Source organism: Bombina bombina, chromosome 2 (assembly GCF_027579735.1).
Source record: "Bombina bombina isolate aBomBom1 chromosome 2, aBomBom1.pri, whole genome shotgun sequence".
Classification (NCBI taxonomy): Eukaryota; Metazoa; Chordata; class Amphibia; order Anura; family Bombinatoridae; genus Bombina; species Bombina bombina.
Window position 1 is genome coordinate 1,428,040,064 of NC_069500.1, and position 20,002 is coordinate 1,428,060,065.

General features: G+C 39.9%; 1 protein-coding gene across 1 annotated transcript in view; it reads right to left on the reverse strand.

Moving 5' to 3' along the window:
• The window catches only part of LOC128647598 (uncharacterized), a 386,767-nt gene that overhangs the window by 251,656 nt on the left and 115,109 nt on the right, over positions 1–20,002 (reverse strand). The window contains exon 3 of the mRNA XM_053700355.1: positions 8,599–8,880. Within this exon, the coding sequence (XP_053556330.1) occupies positions 8,599–8,880 (282 nt within the window). The remainder of the gene's footprint in view (positions 1–8,598; positions 8,881–20,002) is intronic.

Below are 20,002 nucleotides of genomic sequence, written 5' to 3' on the forward strand. Positions count from 1 at the left end.
TAGAACTAAAAGATAATGGATAGTATTTTGAAGGTCAGCACCAGAGAAAATTGAGTTGAATACCTAGATCCCATTCCCAGACAGGTGCTGGAACTATCACTCCAAGAAAGGGATGTCCTGAACCCAGTTCAAGGAAAGTTTTTCATCATACCCGGATTGCATATACACTAGAAGGAGAAATCTGCCCCTGGGAAAAAATCTGAGATTGGATCAAAAGACATGGCTGACCCTTCAGAAAGAGGAAAATTTTCCTTTAGTCTCACTCTTGATGAATGATAGAAAAACTATTTTCTCTAACAAAGTCAGAAGATAACACTGTCAGATCAGGTCCAAAACAAGGACTTATCCTTGAAAAGGTAATGCCAGAAGTGTGGATTGGAGGAAACATAAATATTGAATCTGCCACTGCAGAACTATAAAGTCTAGGCTGTACCATTAAGCCACCTGTAGACTCCTCAGCTGAACAGCCACAATGCCCGGCAGGCTAGTACAGCAAGTCTAAAAAGACAAGGCATTGCTCTAAATGAATAATGAAACCTCCAACTTCTTATCCATGGATCCGAAAACAGAATAGCTACCCTCCATAGGGATTGAAGTTCTCTGAGCCATAGTAGAAAAGCCTCTTCTACTTAGGGCACCGTGAATTTTAATGGAGTCAGTGACAGAAAAATCCTTTAAAGGAAGGTAGACAGGGAGAAAGGTATCCCTAGCTTCTCCTGAGAAAAAAATCCAAAACACGTCTAGGAACACTTCCTCCTAGGAAGGAACATCATGGAAATGATAAAGTTCACAAAACTTTCAAAGGTTGACAACAACAGGAGTATCGATGTTGTCCAAGTAGCCGAAACCTCCTGAATACACGAGGTGTCCAAGCATACATCTGAAGGAGGTAACTTCAGCATCAGATGAAGGAATTATACTGTCCAAACTGATGTTTCACCCTCAGAAACTACTGGTGAATCCTCCACACCAGACAAGGTGAGAGAGTGACCTGTGAAGCAGGAACCTTACTATCTGAATCTTCAAATGTCCTCTTGAGTTTCCCTGTAAGAAAGGAAAAACAGATGCTGCAACAGATACCGCAGACGATACCTGAGCTACCTGAGCTGAAAAATCTGCGGGCAAAAAATACTCCTCCAGGAGATTGAGAGGAACTGCAGAGCACTGCATGTGATGCCCTAGAGGCTTGGGACTTTAAAGGAGAAAGCTTTTGAATTGTCTGAACAGCATCATCCTGGGAGACATGAGGGTCAGAGGGCCCCACCTATCTGTGCATCAAATAGCTTTGGCTAAAAAAAAGTAGCACAGAAAAAATAAAATTATACGTTTCAAACTTTTTCCTGAAAACATGAGGCTCAAACAAAAAGAAAGCTTTTTCTTTTTATTGAAAGAATTGTACTAAACATGAGGAAAACAATGTTCTGGAAAAAAAATATTTGTTCCACAAGAGCCAACAATACGGTTTTCCTAGGAACAGACCCCTGTTCCATACCAGAACATATGCCCTAAAACACACAACATTGTGTAAAAAAGGACTAAAATGCTTATTTATAAAAACTTTACTAAAAGGTTTATAAACTATGCACTCTCTACAGAAATTCTTCAAGTAAATGTATCAGGGCAGCCTCTCCATGTAGGCTGAACCGTACTAAAAACATGATAAGGCACTTAGCTGTAGAACCGGAAAAATACCAACAAAGGGGGAGAGAGAGGGATTATGCCTCTACACTACTTTGAGATTAACATCCCACAGCAGAAAGGAATGCCATCCTGCTCTCAATCTGGAAGTGGCATTCCTCTGCAGACGTATCAATCCCTAAAAATGGCGCACCTCTTCACTAAGGAGGCGGAGCCAAACATCGTAGGGGATGAAACAAGCTACATCGTGCTTACCGACAATAAAAATAAATTTCACTGTCAGACCTGAGGCTGCTCCCACTCTTCAGTCTGAATCAAAGGAAAGTAACATGCTGCAGAAAGAAATACAGTGATCACAGTACCGCTCCGCTTTCTATAAATAGCAGAAAAAAGGTGCATCAGTCCCATAGGAATGGCGCCGCAAAACAAAGCACACTCTTCTAAATGACTCCATTAAAGTTCTCCTATAACAAGCTTTAAGTTAGACAGAGTCACACTTATTACCCATGCTGTTTAACCCTGGTACACACAGGCACGATTCATAAACAGAGCCCTTGCTAAGGCTTTAGTGTAATAAGTCAAAGCCCTGATAGAAAAACTAAGTCCAATTGATGACCTGTCTCCATATCACATGCTAAATAGTGCCCGCTCTCTGCCATAACCCATAAGGATTTATAAGTCCCAAAGTAACTGCAGGTTCTTAACCCCTTAAGTGCCAGCCTCCTACCCTAGAAGACAAAAAGTCACTTACCTGCTCATCCAGCTGCCCAGCAGGAGGACAGCTCACCCGGCATGAGAGGAAGCCACTCCTCATAGAGACTTGTGAATAAAAGATCAGAGTAAGCCTACTCAGGCTTTCTATACTAGGGCAGCAACATGTTAGGGAAACGTAGCAAGGCCCACCCCACAAGTTCCTAACTGCTTTAAAGCCACCACTGCCCTGCTGAAGAGACTAACGTGGAGTATGGCTAGACCCAGGTTGTGATGAAAGATCAGAGCAATCCTGGCCTTGTTTCAAAACAAAAAATATTGATAGAAGAATAATTATCAGACACCTAATTACTTCACCTCCGCCTTGCACTAGAGGCAAAGAGAATGACTGGGGTTTATGGGAAGGGAAGTTATACTTAACAGCTTTGCTGTGGTGTTATGTGCCTCCTCCTGCTGGCCAGGAGTGATATTCCCAACAGTAATTCATGATCCCGTGGACTCACCATGTCATAAGAAAGAAACTGCTTCCTTAACATGTCATGTCAGTCACACAAATGCTCCAGCCCAGAAGCAGCACTGATCAGTCTTGTATTTTGGGTATTTAACAACCATTCAGCGCTTAATTGCACCTTATGATATTCTGATTATTGTGCCAAGTTGTATTATTTCTGAACAGATTAGGGCTTCTCAGACTGGGCCATTGAGGTCTTTTGGCGGCTCCTGAAGAGAGAGATCTCAGCACTGCCCCCCCCCCCCCCGTGGAACCAGATAAGCAGAGCAAATTAAGTTTCTCTGCTCTACAGATATAATAAAACTGTAAATATGGAGGATTCCTATATTATTATACAAGCCCTATTTAGTGAGTTTGAGAGAAACATGTTGGAACGATTTGATCAATTACAGTTCCTAATGGAGCATGTGGTGGAAAAGAGGAACCCCTTTGAGTCGGAAATATTGGTGACAGGAAGATCTATAACTCAGTGACAGGACACTTGTTTGTCATACAGCCCACAACCTCCGGGGAGCAATGAGGTGTGTACATTGATGGACCTTCATGAAGAACCCCTTCACTTCCCTATAGTCCCAGCACGGAAGGAAGTGGCCGGCCCTTCTGTGCAATATATGGGACCTACTTGACCGCAGGAAGTGAATAGCTGCAGTGAGCTTACAGCACAGGATAACACAGAGCCCAGTATTGTGGGGCCCATTTATCAAAGGGCTTGCGGACCTGATCCAACAGTGCGGATCAGGTCCGCAAGACCTCGCTAAATGCGGAGAGCAATACGCTCTCCGCATTTAACATTGCACCAGCAGCTCACAAGAGCTGCTGGTGCAACGCCGCCCCCTGCTGACTCGCGGCCAATCGGCCGCCAGCAGGGAGGTGTCAATCAACCCGATCGTATTTGATCGGGTTGATTTCCGGCGATTCCTGTCCGCCTGCTCAGAGCAGGCGGACAGGGTTATGAAGCAGCGGTCTTTAGACCGCTGCTTCATAAGTTGTGTTTCTGGTGAGTCTGAAGACTCGCCAGAAACACGGCCCTTCAAGCTCCGTACGGAGCTTGATAAATGGGCCTGTGTGAGTCTGCTGGATAAACTTTGGGAGCAGCCTGGTCCAACGGAAGTGGCAGGAGACAGTATTGGTATTGCCACGCGGCAAGTTTTACCCTTCCAAAAGAGAGATACCACTCGAGGGACAAAGTACCATTGGAGCCCCACATCATATTATAGTTGCGTAGTCTGGGCACCGGACTTATTAACGGAAGGAGCCACAGGTTTGCAAGGGCTGGGAGTGACTCTGGCGATTCGAGTTAGAGTGGGTTAATGCATATAAATGGACAGATCTCTGTACCCCACACTGTTTGCAAGGGGTATGGAGGCTAGGCTGCCACTTTTCTTTATTTTTTTTTTTAATTTTTATGATGACTTTGTGACGCATATTATGACTGTGTAGCGGGGAAAGTAATTACAATGATATAAGTCTCTGTTTGGTATTTTATGCGTATTCTTAATGTGGGCTCATACTTTTCTCCTCTTACAGCTTGCTATAGTTATATTTACACAGGAGAGGGCAAGTTAATCCTGACACACATTGGCATATACATTGCCATAACCCCTTAGCCCATCTTAATCTATGCCTTTCGAGAGATAGCTCTTTTGCGGCCCAAAGCCCTAACCTAAAAATAAAACCCACCCAATACACCCTTAAAAAAACCTAACACTAACCCCCTGAAGATCGACTTACCAGGAGACGTCTTCATTCAAGCTGGACAGAAGTGGTCCTAAAGATGGGCAGAAATCTTCATCCAAGCCAGGCAGAAGTGGTCCTCCAGACGGCAGAACTCTTCTTCCATTCGGCACGAAGCGGGTCCATCTTCCAGACATCCGACGCGGAGCATCCTCTTCGGCTGACGACTACCCGACGAATGAAGGTTCCTTTAAGTGACGTCATCAAAGATGGGGTCCCTTAGATTCCGATTGGCTGATAGAATTATATCAGCCAATCGGAATTAAGGTAGAAAAAATCCTATTGGCTGATGCAATCAGCCAATAGGATTGAACTTTAATCCTATTGGCTGATTTGAACAGCCAATATGATTGAGCTTGCATTATATTGGCTGTTCCAATCAGCCAATAGGATTTTTTCTACCTTAATTCCGAATGGCTGATAGAATTCTATCAGCCAATCGGAATCTAAGGGACGCCATCTTGGATGACGTCACTTAAAGGAACCTTCATTCGTTGGGTAGTCATCGGCCGAAGAGGATGCTCTGCGTAGGATGTCTTGAAGATGGACCTGCTCCGTGCTGGATGGATGAAGACTTCTGCCATCTGGAGGACCACTTCTGCCTGGCTTGGATGAAGACTTCTGCCCGGCTTGGATTAAGACATCTCCCAGTAAGTCAATCTTCAGGGGGTTAGTGTTAGGTTTTTTTAAGGGTGTATTGGGTGGGTTTTATTTTTAGGTTAGGGCTTTGGGCCTGCAAAAGACCTAACTGCCCTTTTAAGGGCAATGCCCATCCAAATACCCTTTTTAGGGCAATGGGGAGCTTAGGTTTTTTTAGATAGTATTTTTTTGGGGGGGTGGTTGTGTGGGTGGTGGGTTTTACTGTTGGGGGGTTTTTTGTATATTTTTTTACAGGTAAAAGAGCTGATTACTTTGGGGCAATGCCCCAAAAAAGGCACTTTTAAGGGCTCTTGGTAGTTTAGTTTAGGCTAGGGTTTTTTTTTATTTTGGGGGGGCTTTTTTATTTTGATAGGGCTATTAGCTTAGGTGTAATTAGTTTAAATTTCTGTAATTTGTTTATTATTTTCTGTAATTTAGTGTTTGTTTTTTTTGTACTTTAGCTAATTTAATTTAATTTAGGTTATTGTATTTAATTTAGTTAATTGTATTTAATTTATGTAATTTATTTAATTTTAGTGTAGTGTTAGGTGTTATTGTAACTTAGGTTAGGTTTTATTTTACAGGTAATTTTGTAATTATTTTAACTAGGTAGCTATTAAATAGTTAATAACTATTTAATAACTATTCTACCTAGTTAAAATAAATACAAACTTGCCTGTAAAATAAAAATAAACCCTAAGCTAGATACAATGTAACTATTAGTTATATTGTAGCTATCTTAGGGTTTATTTTATAGGTAAGTATTTAGTTTTAAATAGGAATAATGCAGTTAATGATAGTAATTTTATTTCTATTTATTTAAATTAGATTTAAGTAAGGGGGTGTTAGGGTTAGACTTAGGTTTAGGGGTTAATACATTTAATATAGTGGCGGTGACGTTGGGGACGGCAGATTAGGGGTTAATAACATAATGTAGGTGGCGGCGGTGTAGGGGGGCAGATTAGGGGTTAATAGCATAATGTAGGTGGTGGCGGTGTGGGGGGGCAGATTAGGGGTTAATAACATAATGTAGATGGTGGCGGTGTAGGGGGGGGCAGATTAGGGGTTAATAACAATGTAGGTGGCGGTATAGGGGATGGCAGATTAGGGGTTAATAACACAATGTAGGTGCCGGCGGTATTGGGGGGGGGCAGATTAGGGGTTAATAAGTATAATGTAGGTGGTGGTGGTGTCGGGGGGCAGATTAGGGGTTAATAAGTATAATGTAGGTGGCGGCAGTGTTGTGGCGGGAGATTAGGGGTGTTTAGACTCGGGGTACATGTTAGGGTGTTAGGTGTAAACATAACTTTATTCTCCCATAGGAATCAATGGGATATCGGGCAGCAGCAAACATAAGCTTTCGCTGCTTTTAGACTCCCATTGATTCCTATGGCATCCGCCGCCTCCAGGGCGGCGGATTGAAAACCAGGTACGCTGGGCCAGAATAGTGCCGAGCGTACCTGGTAGAAATTTGTTAACTTACAAAAGTAGTCAGATAGTGCCTAATTTGCATTCGGAACATCTGTAGTGACGTAAGCATCGATCTGTGTCAGACTTTGACTGGCGGATCATATGTTATGTCACAAAATTCTACTTTTGCCGGTCTGTAGGGTTTGATAAATAATAATACATGTGTTTTATCCTGTTAATCTCAGATGGATGCAGTCTAGCTTTATAGATCTGTGAGTATGTTACCTGACTCAGATATATACTGCATATAATAGTTCTTCTATTGCATAAAAATATACCTATCTTGAGGGCCCAAAAGAGGCCCTATATTATCAGATATCCGCCCATAGTTGTGATACCACAATGTTTATATTATTGTATCTATTTGAGCCCATATCATACTACATTTTCTGTCATCCTTTAAACTGTAAGTTTCCTGGACCCACCCATGGTACTGTAAGTTTCCTAGACCCACCCATGGTCCTGGCCGGCATAGAAGGTACGATTGAGCAATCCAGGTCCAAAAGTGGCCTGTTCTATCAAAAAACCCTCTGCTTAGAGAGTCAAATAATTGGGGTCCAAGAATGGCCCCTGCTGCTGAGGGGAATAAATGAGGGTTGTTTATAAGTTTGCCCCAAATTGTTAATGCTGGCTTAATTCCCAGGTTGACACATGAGTATGTTAGTTATTGTTGAGCTTATTGAAGCAGTCATAAGTAAAAGGATCTACATACTTTTTTCACTTTGTAACCTGTACTTTGTATGCTTACTTTGCAAACCATTTTTTCTTTGTAACTTCTTATCCCTCAATAAAAAAAATAAAATTAAAAAAAAAATTAAAAAATGTTTGTTTAATTAAATATTTTAGTAAAGTCACAATTCAAATAACAATAACAATACATATTTGTATAGGCAGTAAATTCTTACCAATTGACTTCAATGATCAAATTGTATTTGTTCCCTTTGCATCATTTGTTAAAGAGTAAATGTAGGTAGGCTTATACGAGCTCAGGAGCATGCACAAGTCTTTAGTACTCTATGGGGCCTATTTAAGAAAGGCCTGTCGGACATGATCCGATATTGCAGATCAGGTCTGACAGACCTCGCTGAATGCAGAGAGCAATACGCTCTCTCTGTATTCAGCATTGCACCAGTAGCTCTTGTGAGTTGCTGCTGCAACGCCGCCCCCTGCAGATTCACGGCCAATCAGCCGCCAGCAGGGGGTGTCAATCAACCCGATCGTACTCGATCGGGTTGAATTGCGGCGATCTGTGTCTGCCTCCTCAGAGCAAGTGGACAGGTTATGGAGCAGCGGTCTTTATACAGCTGCTCCATAACTTGTGTTTCTGGCGAGTCTGAAGGCTCGCCAGAAACACGGGCCCTCAAGCTCTATTCGGAGCTTGATAAATGGGCCCCAATAGCAGAAGTGTTTTGCAGCATTGTATGTATCAGTCTTTAAATTATTGCAATCACTGCTGCTAAGGAGTACTAAAGACTTGTGCACGCTCCTGAGCGCCTATGAGCCTATCTACCTTTACTCTTCATGAAAGGATACCAAGACAACAAAGAAAATGTGATAGTGGGAAAAAAATGGAAAGTTGTTAAAAATTGTAAGTTCTTTCTAAACCATAAAAGTGTAACTTTGACGTTACAGTAATTACAAGCTTGTCTCACTCAGACACCTGTCCCCTTATAAAATTATAATTACACTGACAAAAATACACAGAGCCCAAAACACCATTCCTATGTTTATTCTTACAGCTCTCTCAGTTACTACAAATGATTCACCAGCTGTTGTATTAATAAATATATAAATGATCATTACCGTATATTAATATCCTGCTACAATGTTATATTATCAGCTTATTAGCTATATTGTTATATTATCAGCTTATTATGTACAATTAAGTAACTTACATGAATCAATGTGTTTCATCAGTCTCTCTGCAGCTCCCTTCAGGTTGACCTCATATAAAACCTGTATCGTCACCATCAGAACATCCCCCTTTCCATAACTCTGTATTAAACAGGCTGCTGTATCATAACAATCTGCCTCCTTCAGCTGCTCAGGTGGGATAGCCGTCTTCCCTCTAAATGTCATTAACTTGTCTTTAAATCGCTTGAGATCCCCATCACTCAGGTTTATTAGAGCACGGAACAAAATAAACTGTTGTCTTCTATTCACATCTGTAAATAGATCTGCAGAGTGACATAAACAGTAGATAAAATCAGTATCTTTTCCTATTGTTGCCCTTTAATGACAAACCTGTAACATTAGAGAGACAAAACCAGAATTCTCACAATAAGCTAAAGCTATGATCATTACTTCCATAGAATCTTCTACTAAATGTTAAACACTTACGTACATTTTAATATTAGACATTGTTCTTTATTTAAATCCATATATGAATCCATGTGTTTCCACATCAAAACATTGCATATATTAACCTTGGCTAATTATTGTTTTCCCTTTAAAAGCCATTCCAACCTATTTCAGTGCCTAAATAATCAATTTTTTTTTTTTTTTAAACATACGGCTAGATTACGAGTTTTGTCGGTAAAGCTGTGCGGTACGAACAAGCAGTTTCTGCTCACCGCTCACCTACAGACAGCGCTGGTATTACAGGTTTTTTTAAACCCGGCGTTAGCCGCAGAAAAGTGAGCGGAGAGCGAAATTTAGCTCCACATCTCACTGTAATACCAGCGCTGCTTACGGTAGCGGTGAGCTGACTAAACGTGCTCGTGCATGATTTCCCCATAGGAATCAATGGGGGAGAGCAGACTGAAAAAAAACCTAACACCTGCAAAAAAGCAGCGTTCAGCTCCTAACGCAGCCCCATTGATTCCTATGGGAAAATACATTTTATGTCTACACCTAACACCCTAACATGAACCCCGAATCTAAACACCCCTAATATTACACGTATTAACCCCTAATCTGCCGCCCCCGACATTGTCACCACCTACATAATATTATTAAGCCCTAATCTGCCGCTACGGACACCGCCGCCACCTACATTATAGTTATGAACCCCTAATCTGCGCCCCCAACATTGCCAACACCTACATTATATTTATTAACCCCTAATCTGCCACCCCCAATGTCGCCGCAACCTATCTACATTTATTAACCCCTAATATGCCGCCCCCAACGTCGCCGCCACTATAATAAATATATTAACCCCTAAATCTAAGTCTAACCCTAACACCCCCTAACTTAAATATAATTTAAATAAATCTAAATAAAATTACTACAATTAACTAAATTATTTCTATTTAAAACTAAATACTTACCTATAAAATAAACCCTAAGCTAGCTACAATTATACTAATAGTTACATTGTATCTAGCTTAGGGTTTATTTTTATTTTACAGGCAACTTTGTATTTATTTTAACTAGGTAGAATAGTTATTAAATAGATATTAACTATTTAATAACTACCTAGCTAAAATAAGTACAAATTTACCTGTAAAATCCCCCTAATAAAATAAAAAAGCCCCCAAAATAAAAAAGCCCTACCCTATACTAAATTACAAATAGCCCTTAAAATGGCTTTTTGCAGGGCATTGCCCCAAAGTAATCAGCTCTTTAATCTGTAAAAAAAAATACAATACCCCCCCAACATTAAAACCCACCACCCACACACCCAACCCTACTCTAAAACCCACCCAATACCCCCTTAAAAAAACCTAACACTAACCCCTTGAAGATCACCCTACCTTGAGAAGTCTTCACCCAACCGGGCAGAATTGGTCCTCCAGACAGGAAGAAGTCTTCATCCAAGCCGGGAAGAAGAGGTCCTCCAGACAGGCAGAAGTCTTCATCCAGACGGCATCTTCTATCTTCATCCATCCGGAGCGGAGCGGGTCCATCTTCAAGACATCCGGCGTGGAGCATCCTCTTCTTTCTTCATCCGACGACTAAATGACGGTACCTTTAAGTGACGTCATCCAAGATGGTGTCCCTTCAATTCCGATTGGCTGATAGAATTCTATCAGCCAATCGGAATTAAGGTAGAAAAAATCCTATTACCAAAACCAAACTGAACCAGGCAAGCCCTGAGAAACCTCCAATCTAAGCAATCAAATGCCTTCTCGGCATCTGTTGATATAAGAATTGTGGGTTCACTAGTTCTATTTACATGTTCAATAAGGTGCAATGTCCATATGGTATTGTCCCTGGCCTCCCAGGACAGGAACAAAACCCGATTGATCCACATGTATAAGTTTAGGCAATATTGCATTTATTCTTTTGGCTAATATTTTCGTAAACATTTTTATATCTGAATTGAGTAACGATATGGGCCTATAATTTTCTACCATAGTGTTTTCTTTTCCTGATTTCGGTATGACCGTTATATGTGCTTCTAATATTTGTGTAGACCACTTAACGTCACCATCCATTGCTGTGAATAAGTTGGTGAGGTGTGGGGCTAGTATCTGTTTAAATTGTTTATAGTAGGCATTAGAAAAAGCATCTGGCCCAGGGCTCTTATGGGATGGTAGGCTATTGATCGCTGACAGTACTTCCTGTTGGGTAAGTTCTTTTGCAATTTCAGATGGGATTGTGGGGAGATCTACTTCATTTAAATATGCTATATGATCTTCTGGACTATTCAAGGGGGTTGGGGGTGGGAGATTATACAGACCTTGATAATATGTTTTAAAGCAATCAACTATACTGATTGAGTCTTGTACGTATTCTCCCCCAGAAGTTCGAATTTTGTGTATATATGAGTTGTTTCGTTTTGTACAACCTTGCTAAGAGAGTTCCTGCTTTGTTAGACTCCGCATAATATAATTTTTTAAAGAAAGAATGCCTTATCTTGTGCTTCTTTGTATAGTAAGTGGTTAAGGTTACCCCTAGCTAGTTGTAGATGATGACTGAGTGTATAATCCTGAGGGTTTTTTTAATGCAAAATTTTGATTGATTGTAGGGTATTTATAGCTTCCGTATATGCTGTCCTATATTGTTTTTTAAGTATGGCTTTTTGTTTAATTAATTTGCCCCTCATTACCGCTTTATGTGCTTCCCATACATTTATGGAGGATGTTTGATGAGGGAGATTAAAACTAAAGAATTCTCTTAATGATGTGGTAAGTTTATCTAGTATCAAAGGTTTTTGAAGGAGAGTTTCATCCAACCTCCACACAAAAGGTGTGAAGGGTCTCTCTAGCCATTTTAAGTCAGCGCTTACAGCTGCATGGTCGGACCAGCTGATATGGTCTAATTTTGAATCTGCAACTAAACTATATGTGAGTTGGTCTATAAAAATGTAATCAATGCGGGAGTAGTTTCTATGGGGATGAGAGTAAAAGGTGACTTTTTTTGGCTTAGGAAGGTTAGTTCTTCATACATCAATCAAAGACAGCCTCCTAAGATTCGTGCAAATTCTATGAATTGACGCCGGAGCAATTGAGCCTCGCCCAGTTGAGCAATCTATTTCTGGTTCTAAAGCAACATTAAAATCACCCGCAAGTATCAACGCACCTTTTTGGACTCCTAACACTGAGTTCGCGAGTTTCTGAAAGAATTTTGACTGTTTATTGTTTGGTGCATATACATTAACTAATGTGATGAATAATCAAATTTTTATCATATAACACCTGCAAAAAAGCAGCGTTCAGCTCCTAACGCAGCCCCATTGTTTCCTATGGGGAAACAGTTTCTAAGTCTGCACCTAACACCCTAACATGAACCCCGAGTTTAAACACCCCTAATCTTACAGTTATTAACCCCTAATCTGCCGCCCCCGCTATCGCTGACACCTGCATTTTATTATTAACCCCTAATCTGCTGCTCCGGACACCGCCGCAACCTACATTATCCCAATGAACCCCTAATCTGCTGTCTATAACACCGCCGACCCCTATATTATATTTATTAACCCCTAATCTGCCCCCCCAACGTCGCCACTACCTTACCTACACTTATTAACCCCTAATCTGCTGACCGGACCTTGCCGCCACTATAATAAATGTATTAATCCCTAAACCGCCGCACTCCCGCCTCGCAAACACTATAATAAATTTTATTAACCCCTAATCTGCCCTCCCTAACATCGCCGCCACCTACCTACAATTATTAACAACTAATCTCCCGCCCGCACCATCGCTGCTACTATAATAAATTTATTAACCACTAAACCCTAACACCTCCCTAACATAAATATAATTTAAATTAAACAAAATAATATTACTAAAATTAACTAAATTATTCCTATTTAAAACTAAATACTTACCTATAAAATAAACCCTAAGCTAGCTAAAATATAACTAATAATTACATTGTAGCTATTTTAAGATTTATATTTATTTTACGATTTATATTTATTTTACAGGCAACTTTGTATTTATTTTAACTAGGTACAATAGCTATTAAATAGTTAATAACTATTTAATAGCTATCTAGTTAAAATAAATACAAAATTACATGTAAAATAAATCCTAACCTAAGTTACAATTAAACCTAACACTACACTATCATTAAATTAATTAAATAAATTAACTACAATTACCTAAAATAAAATACAATAAAATAAACTATTCTATAATACAAAAAAACCCACTAAATTACAAAAAATAAAAAAGAATTACAAGCAGTTTAAACTAATTACACCTAATCTAAGCCCCCTAATAAAATAAAAAGCCCCCCAAAATAAAAAATTCCCTATCCTATTCTAAAATACAAAAGTAATCATCTATTTTACCAACCCTTAAAAGGGCTTTTTGCGGGGCATTGCCCCAAAGTAATCAGCTCTTTTACCTGAAAATAAAAATACAATACTCCCCCAACATTACAACCCACCACCCACATACCACTACTCTAACCCACCCAAACCCCCCTTAAAAAAACCTATTGCTAACCCCCTGAAGATCTCCCTACCTTGAGTCGTCTTCACCCAGCCGAGCCGAATTCTTCATCCAAGGTGCGCAGAGAAGGTCCTTCATCCGGTAGAAGTCTTCATCTAAGCAGGGCAAGAAGAGGTCCTCCATCCGGTAGAAGTGTTCATCCAGGCGGCGTCTTCAATCTTCATCCATCCGGAGCGGAGCCATCTTCAAAGGAGCCGACGCGGAGCCATCCTCTTCTACCGACGGACTAACGACGAATGAAGGTTCCTTTAAGGGACGTCATCCAAGATGGCGTCACTTCAATTCCGATTGGCTGATAGAATTCTATCAGCCAATCGGAATTAAGGTAGAAAAAATCTGATTGCCTGATATTTATTATAGTGTTTGCGAGTCGGGAGTGCGGCGGTTTAGGGGTTAATACATTTATTATAGTGGCGACGAGGTCCGGTCGGCAGATTAGGGGTTAATAAGTGTAGTTAGGTAGCGGCAACGTTGGGGGGGGCAGATTAGGGGTTAATAAATATAATATAGGGGTCAGCGTTGTTAGGGGCAGCAGATTAGGGGTTCATAGGGATAATGTAGGTGGCGGCGGTGTCCGGTTGGCAGATTAGGGGTTACAAATTTTTTTATAGTGGCGGCGATGTGGGGGGGCCTCGGTTTAGGGGTATATAGGTAGTTTATGGGTGTTAGTGTACTTTGTAGCACAGTAGTTAAGAGCTTTATATTCACACGTTAGCCCATAAAGCTCTTAACTACTGACTTTTTTTGTCGGTAGAGGCTCTACCTCTCACTTCTCCCAAGACTCCAAATGCGTCAGGCAGATCCCATAAAAAAGATAGGATACGCAACTGGCGTAAGGGGATCTGCGGTAGCCTGGAATCTCAGTAGGGAAGTGAGTGGTAGACCCTTTTCTGCCTGACTCTAAATACCAGCGGGCGGTAAAAAGCAGCGTTAGGACCCCTTAATGCTGATTTTGACGGCTAACGCAGAACTCTAAATCTAGGTGTATATGTGCAACGATAAGGACTTTGTGCGGTTTAATAGTTTAAAACTTCCAAATAATTTATTAGACAAAGTGTGTAAAAAAAATATATATACACACATAAGATTGGCCAATCTCACATAAAATTGTGGCACATAATAAAACCGATTATTGGGTTACTTCTAAAATGAATATCCAACAAAAATTGAAAAAACTAACTGCTAGATTACGAATTGTGCGTTAGGCTTAAAAAGCAGCGTTGGCCAGTCTTAATGCTGCTTTTTAATGCCCACTGGTATTGCGAGTCTTGCAGGTACAGGTGTACCGCTCACTTTTTTTGCCAGACTTGGAAATACCACAAATCCACTTACATCAATTGCGTATCCTCATTTTTCAGTGTCACTTGCATAGTGCCGGTATTATGAGTCTGAGCGGTAGACCCTCTCCTGTCAAGACTAGTACCGCATTTAAAAGTCAGTAGTTATGAGTTTTACACTACAACGCTGTAGCATAAAACTCTTAACTAAAGTGCTAAAAAGTACACTAACACCCATAAACTACCTATTAACCCATAAACCGAGGGCCCCCCACATCGCAAACACTAAAATAACATTTTTAACCCAGACATTGCCGCCACTATAATAAATATATTAACCCCTAAACTGCCGCACTCCCGCATCGCAAACACTAGTAAAATATTATTAATCCCTAATCTGCCGCCCCCAACGTCGCCGCCACTATATTAAAGTTATTGACCCATAAATCTAAGTCTAACCCTAACACCCCCTAACTTAAATATAATTTAAATAAATCTAAATAAAAATAACTATCATTAACTAAATTATTCCTATTTAAAACTAAATACTTACTTATAAAATATCCCCCTAAGCTAGCTTCAATATAACTAATAGTTTCATTGTTGCTAGCTTAGGTTTTATTTTTATTTCACAGGCAAATTTGTATTTATTTTAACTAGGTAGAATAGTTAACTATGTAATAACTATCTAGTTAAAATAAAGACAAATTTACCTGTAAAATAATACCTAACCTAAATTACACTACACTATAATTAAATTAATTCCATAAATTAAATATGATTAAATAAAATAAGCTAAAGTACAAAAAAAACCCCACCAAATTACAGAAAATAATAAACAAATTACAAGATTTTTTAAAACTAATTACACCTAATCTAATCCCCCTAACAAAATAAAAAAGCCCCCCCAAAATAAAAAAAGCCCTACCCTAAACTAAATTACAAATAGCCTTTAAAAGGGCCTTTTGCGGGACATTGCCCCAAAGTAATCAGCTCTTTTACCTGTAAAAAAAATTACAAATACCCCCAACATAAAACCCACCACCCACACAACCAACCCTACTCTAAAACCCACCCAATAACCCCTTAAAAAAACCTAACACTAACCCCTTGAAGATCACCTTACCTGATTGGAACAGCCAATAGAATAGAATGCCAGCTCAATCCTATTGGCTGATTAAATCAGCCAGTAGGATTGAACTTCAATCCTATTGGCTGATTGCATCAGCCAATAGGATTTTTTCTATCTTAATTCCGATTGGCTGATAGAATTCTATCAGCCAATCTGAATTGAAGGGACACCATCTTGGATGATGTCACTTAAATGAACTGTCATTTAGTAAGAAGACTTCGTTGGAAGAGGATGCTCCGCACCGGATGTCTTGAAGATGGACCCGCTCTGCGCCGGATGGATGAAGATAGAAGATGCCGTCTGGAGGACCACTTTGGCCGGCTTGGATGAAGACTTCTCCTGGCTTCGTTGAGGACTTCGGCCCGGTTGGATGAAGACTTTCTCCCAGTAAGGTGATCTTCAAGGGGTTAGTGTTTATTTTTTTAAGGAGGTATTGGATGGGTTTTAGAGTAGGGTTGGTTGTGTGGATGGTGGGTTTTAATTTTGGGGGGGATTTGTAATCTTTTTAAAAGGTAAAAGAGCTGATTACTTTGGGGCAATGCCCCACAAAAGGCCCCTTTAAGGGCTATTTGCAATTTAGTGTAGGGTAGGGCTTGGGGGGCTTTTTATTTTGTTAGGGGGATTAGATTAGGTGTAATTAGTTTAAAAATCTTGTAATTTGTTTATTATTTTCTGTAATGTAGTGTTTGTTTTTGTACTTTAAATAATTTTATTTAATTGTATTTAATTTAGTGAATTAATTTAATTATAGTGTAGTGTTAGGTGTTAGTGTAATTTAGGTTAGGTTTTATTTTACAGGTAAATTTGTCTTTATTTTAGCTAGGTAGTTATTAAATAGTTAATAACTATTTAATAACTATTCTACCTAGTTAAAATAAATACAAACTTCCCTGTAAAATAAAATAAACCCTAAGCTAGATACAATGTAACTATTAGTTATATTGTAGCTAGTTTAGGGTTTACTTTATAGGTAAGTATTTAGTTTTAAATAGGAATGATTTAGTTAATTATAGTAATTTTATTTAGATTTATTTAAATTATATTTAAGGTAGTGGGGGTTAGGGTTAGACTTAGGTTTAGGGGTTAATACATTTAGAATAGTGGCGGCAACTTTTGGGGCGGCAGATTAGGGGTTAATAAATGTAGGTAGGTGGCGGCGATGTTTGGTGCAGCAGATTAGGGGTTAATAATATTTAACTAATGTCTGTGAAGCGGGAGTTAATATGTTTATTATAGTGGCGGCGACGTTGGGGGCGGCAGATTAGGGGTTAATAAGTGTTGGTAGGTTGCGGCGACATTGGGGAAGGCAGATTAGGGGTTAATAAATATAATGCAGGTGTTGGCGATGTTGGGGGCAGCAGATTAGGGGTTCATAAGTATAATGTAGGTGGTGGCGGTGTCCGGAGCGGCAGGTTAGGGGTTAATAATATAATGTAGGTTGCGGTGATGTCGGGGCGGCAGATTAGGGGTGTTTAGACTCGGGTTCATGTTAGGGTGTTAGGTGTAGACATAAAAAGTATTTCCCCATAGGAATCAATGGGGCTGCGTTAGGGAGATTTACGCTGATTTTTTGCAGGTGTTAGACTTTTCTTCAGCCGGCTCTCTCCATTGATTCCTATGGGGAAATCGTGCATGAACGCGTTACACCAGCTCACCGCTAACATAAGCAGCGCTGGTATTGGAGTGAGGTAGTGAGCAAAATTTTGCTCAATGCTCACTTCTTGTCTGGTTTGTAAAAACCCGTAATACCAGCGCTGTCTGTAAGTGAGCGGTGAGCATAAACTGCTCGTTAGCATCGCACAGCCTCTAACGCAAAACTCATAATCTAGGTGTATAAGACTGAAAAAATAACTTAAATGGATATGAAACCCAATTTTTTTCTTCAGAGCATACAATTTTAAACAACTTTCCAATTTTCTTCTATTATTTAATTTTCTTCCTTCTCTTGTTATCCTTTGCTGAAATTCTAAGTGGAGATATCTTCAGAGTATATCTATGGAAAAAACTCATATTTTGAACTCTCAAAAATGGGTATAATTAGTCTGCTAATGGTAAGTGGATTGCTCTGTTCCAGTTTTGTGATGCGAGCAGAAAACAGAAGCCCGGATGGGCCAAATATGACCCCTTTCTCCAATTACATGTATCACAAAAGAGAAACTGCTAGTCCTTTCTTCATCTAATACATTTGAATAGTAGACATGTGCATGGCGAAAAAATTCGGTTCGGATCGATTCGAATTTGGAAAATTTCGAATCGATTCGTTTCGGATTCATTCGGATTCGAAGAAATTCGGCTGGATTCGGTTAGATTCGGTTCGGAAATTCGGCATTTCGGTAAGTGTTAGGTGAGATTAGACTAGTATTATACTGTATATTAGGTGCTAACCTAACATACTGTACAATACTAGTGTAATCCAATGGCCATCCAAATTTACGAATCGATTCGGAAAATTCGGCAAAATTTTAATTCGGAAATTCGGTTCGATCCAAATTGCCGAATTTGCAGAATTTTCCGAATTTCCGAATCTAACCGAACCGAATCGCACATATCTATTGAATAGAAGGATCGCAGATAGAGCTGAGTGCTCTCCAGCAAGAACTAGATCCCCACCTTCACAAATTGCGATACACATAATTGGAGAAAACAGTCATATTTGGCCCATCCCATCCATAAACTGTTAAGTCCTTCTCATTACACATATACGGGTAGATTACGAGTTTTGTCAGTAATGCTGTGCGGTGCTAACGAGCAGTTTATGCTCACCGCTCACCTACAGACAACGCTGGTATTACAGGTTTTTAGAAACCCAGCGTTAGCTGCAGAAAAGTGAGCGGAGAGCAAAATTTATCTCCACATCTCACTGTAATACCAGCGCTGCTTACGGTAGTGGTGAGCTGGCTAAAGGTTCCCATGCTCGATTTCCCCATAGGAATCAATAGGGGAGAGCCGGCTGAAAAAAAACTAACACCTGCAAAAAAGCAGCGTTCAGCTCCCAACGCAGCCCCATTGATTCCTATGGGGAAAGAAAATGTATGTCTACACCTAACACCCTAACATGAACCCCGAGTCTAAACACCCCTAATCTTACACTTATTAACCCCTAATCTGCCGCCCCCGACATTGCCGACACCTGCATTATATTATTAACCCCTAATATGCCGCCACCTACATTATACTTATGAACCCCTAATCTGCTGCCCTCAACATCGCTGACACCTACATACTTTTTATTAACCCCTAATCTGCTGCCCCCAATGTCGCCGCAACCTACATACAATTATTAACCCCTAATCTGCCGCCCCAACGTCGCCGCCACTATATTAAAGTTATTAACCCCTAAATCTAAGTCTAAACCTAACAAATATAATTTAAATAAATCTAAATAGAATAACTACAATTAACTAAATTATTCCTATTTAAAACGAAATACCTAAAAAAAAAAATATTTTACAGGCAAGTTTGTATTTATTTTAATTAGGTAGAATAGTTACTAAATAGTTATTAACTATTTAATAACTACCTAGCTAAAATAAATACAAATTTACCTGTAAAATAAAACCTAACCTAAGTTACAATTACACCTAACACTACACTACAATTAAATTAAATCCCTAAATTAACTACAATAAATTAAAATTAAATACAATTATCTAAAGTAAGGAAAAAAACAAACACTAAATTGCAGAAAATAATAAAAAGCCCTGCCCTATACTAAATTACAAATAGCCCTTAAAGGGGCTTTTTGCGGGGCATTGCCCCAAAGTAATCAGCTCTTTTATCTGTAAAAAAAGTACAATACCCCCCCAACATTAAAACCCACCACCCACCACCCACACACCAAACCCTGCTCTAAAACCCACCCAATCCCCCCTTAATAAAATCTAACACTAACCCCTTGAAGATCACCCTACCTTGAGAAGTCTTCACCCAAACGGGCCGAAGTTCTCAACGAAGCCGGGTGAAGTGGTCCTCCAGATGGGCAGAAGTCTTCATCCAAGCCAGGAAGAAGTGGTCCTCCAGATGAACAGAAGTCTTCATC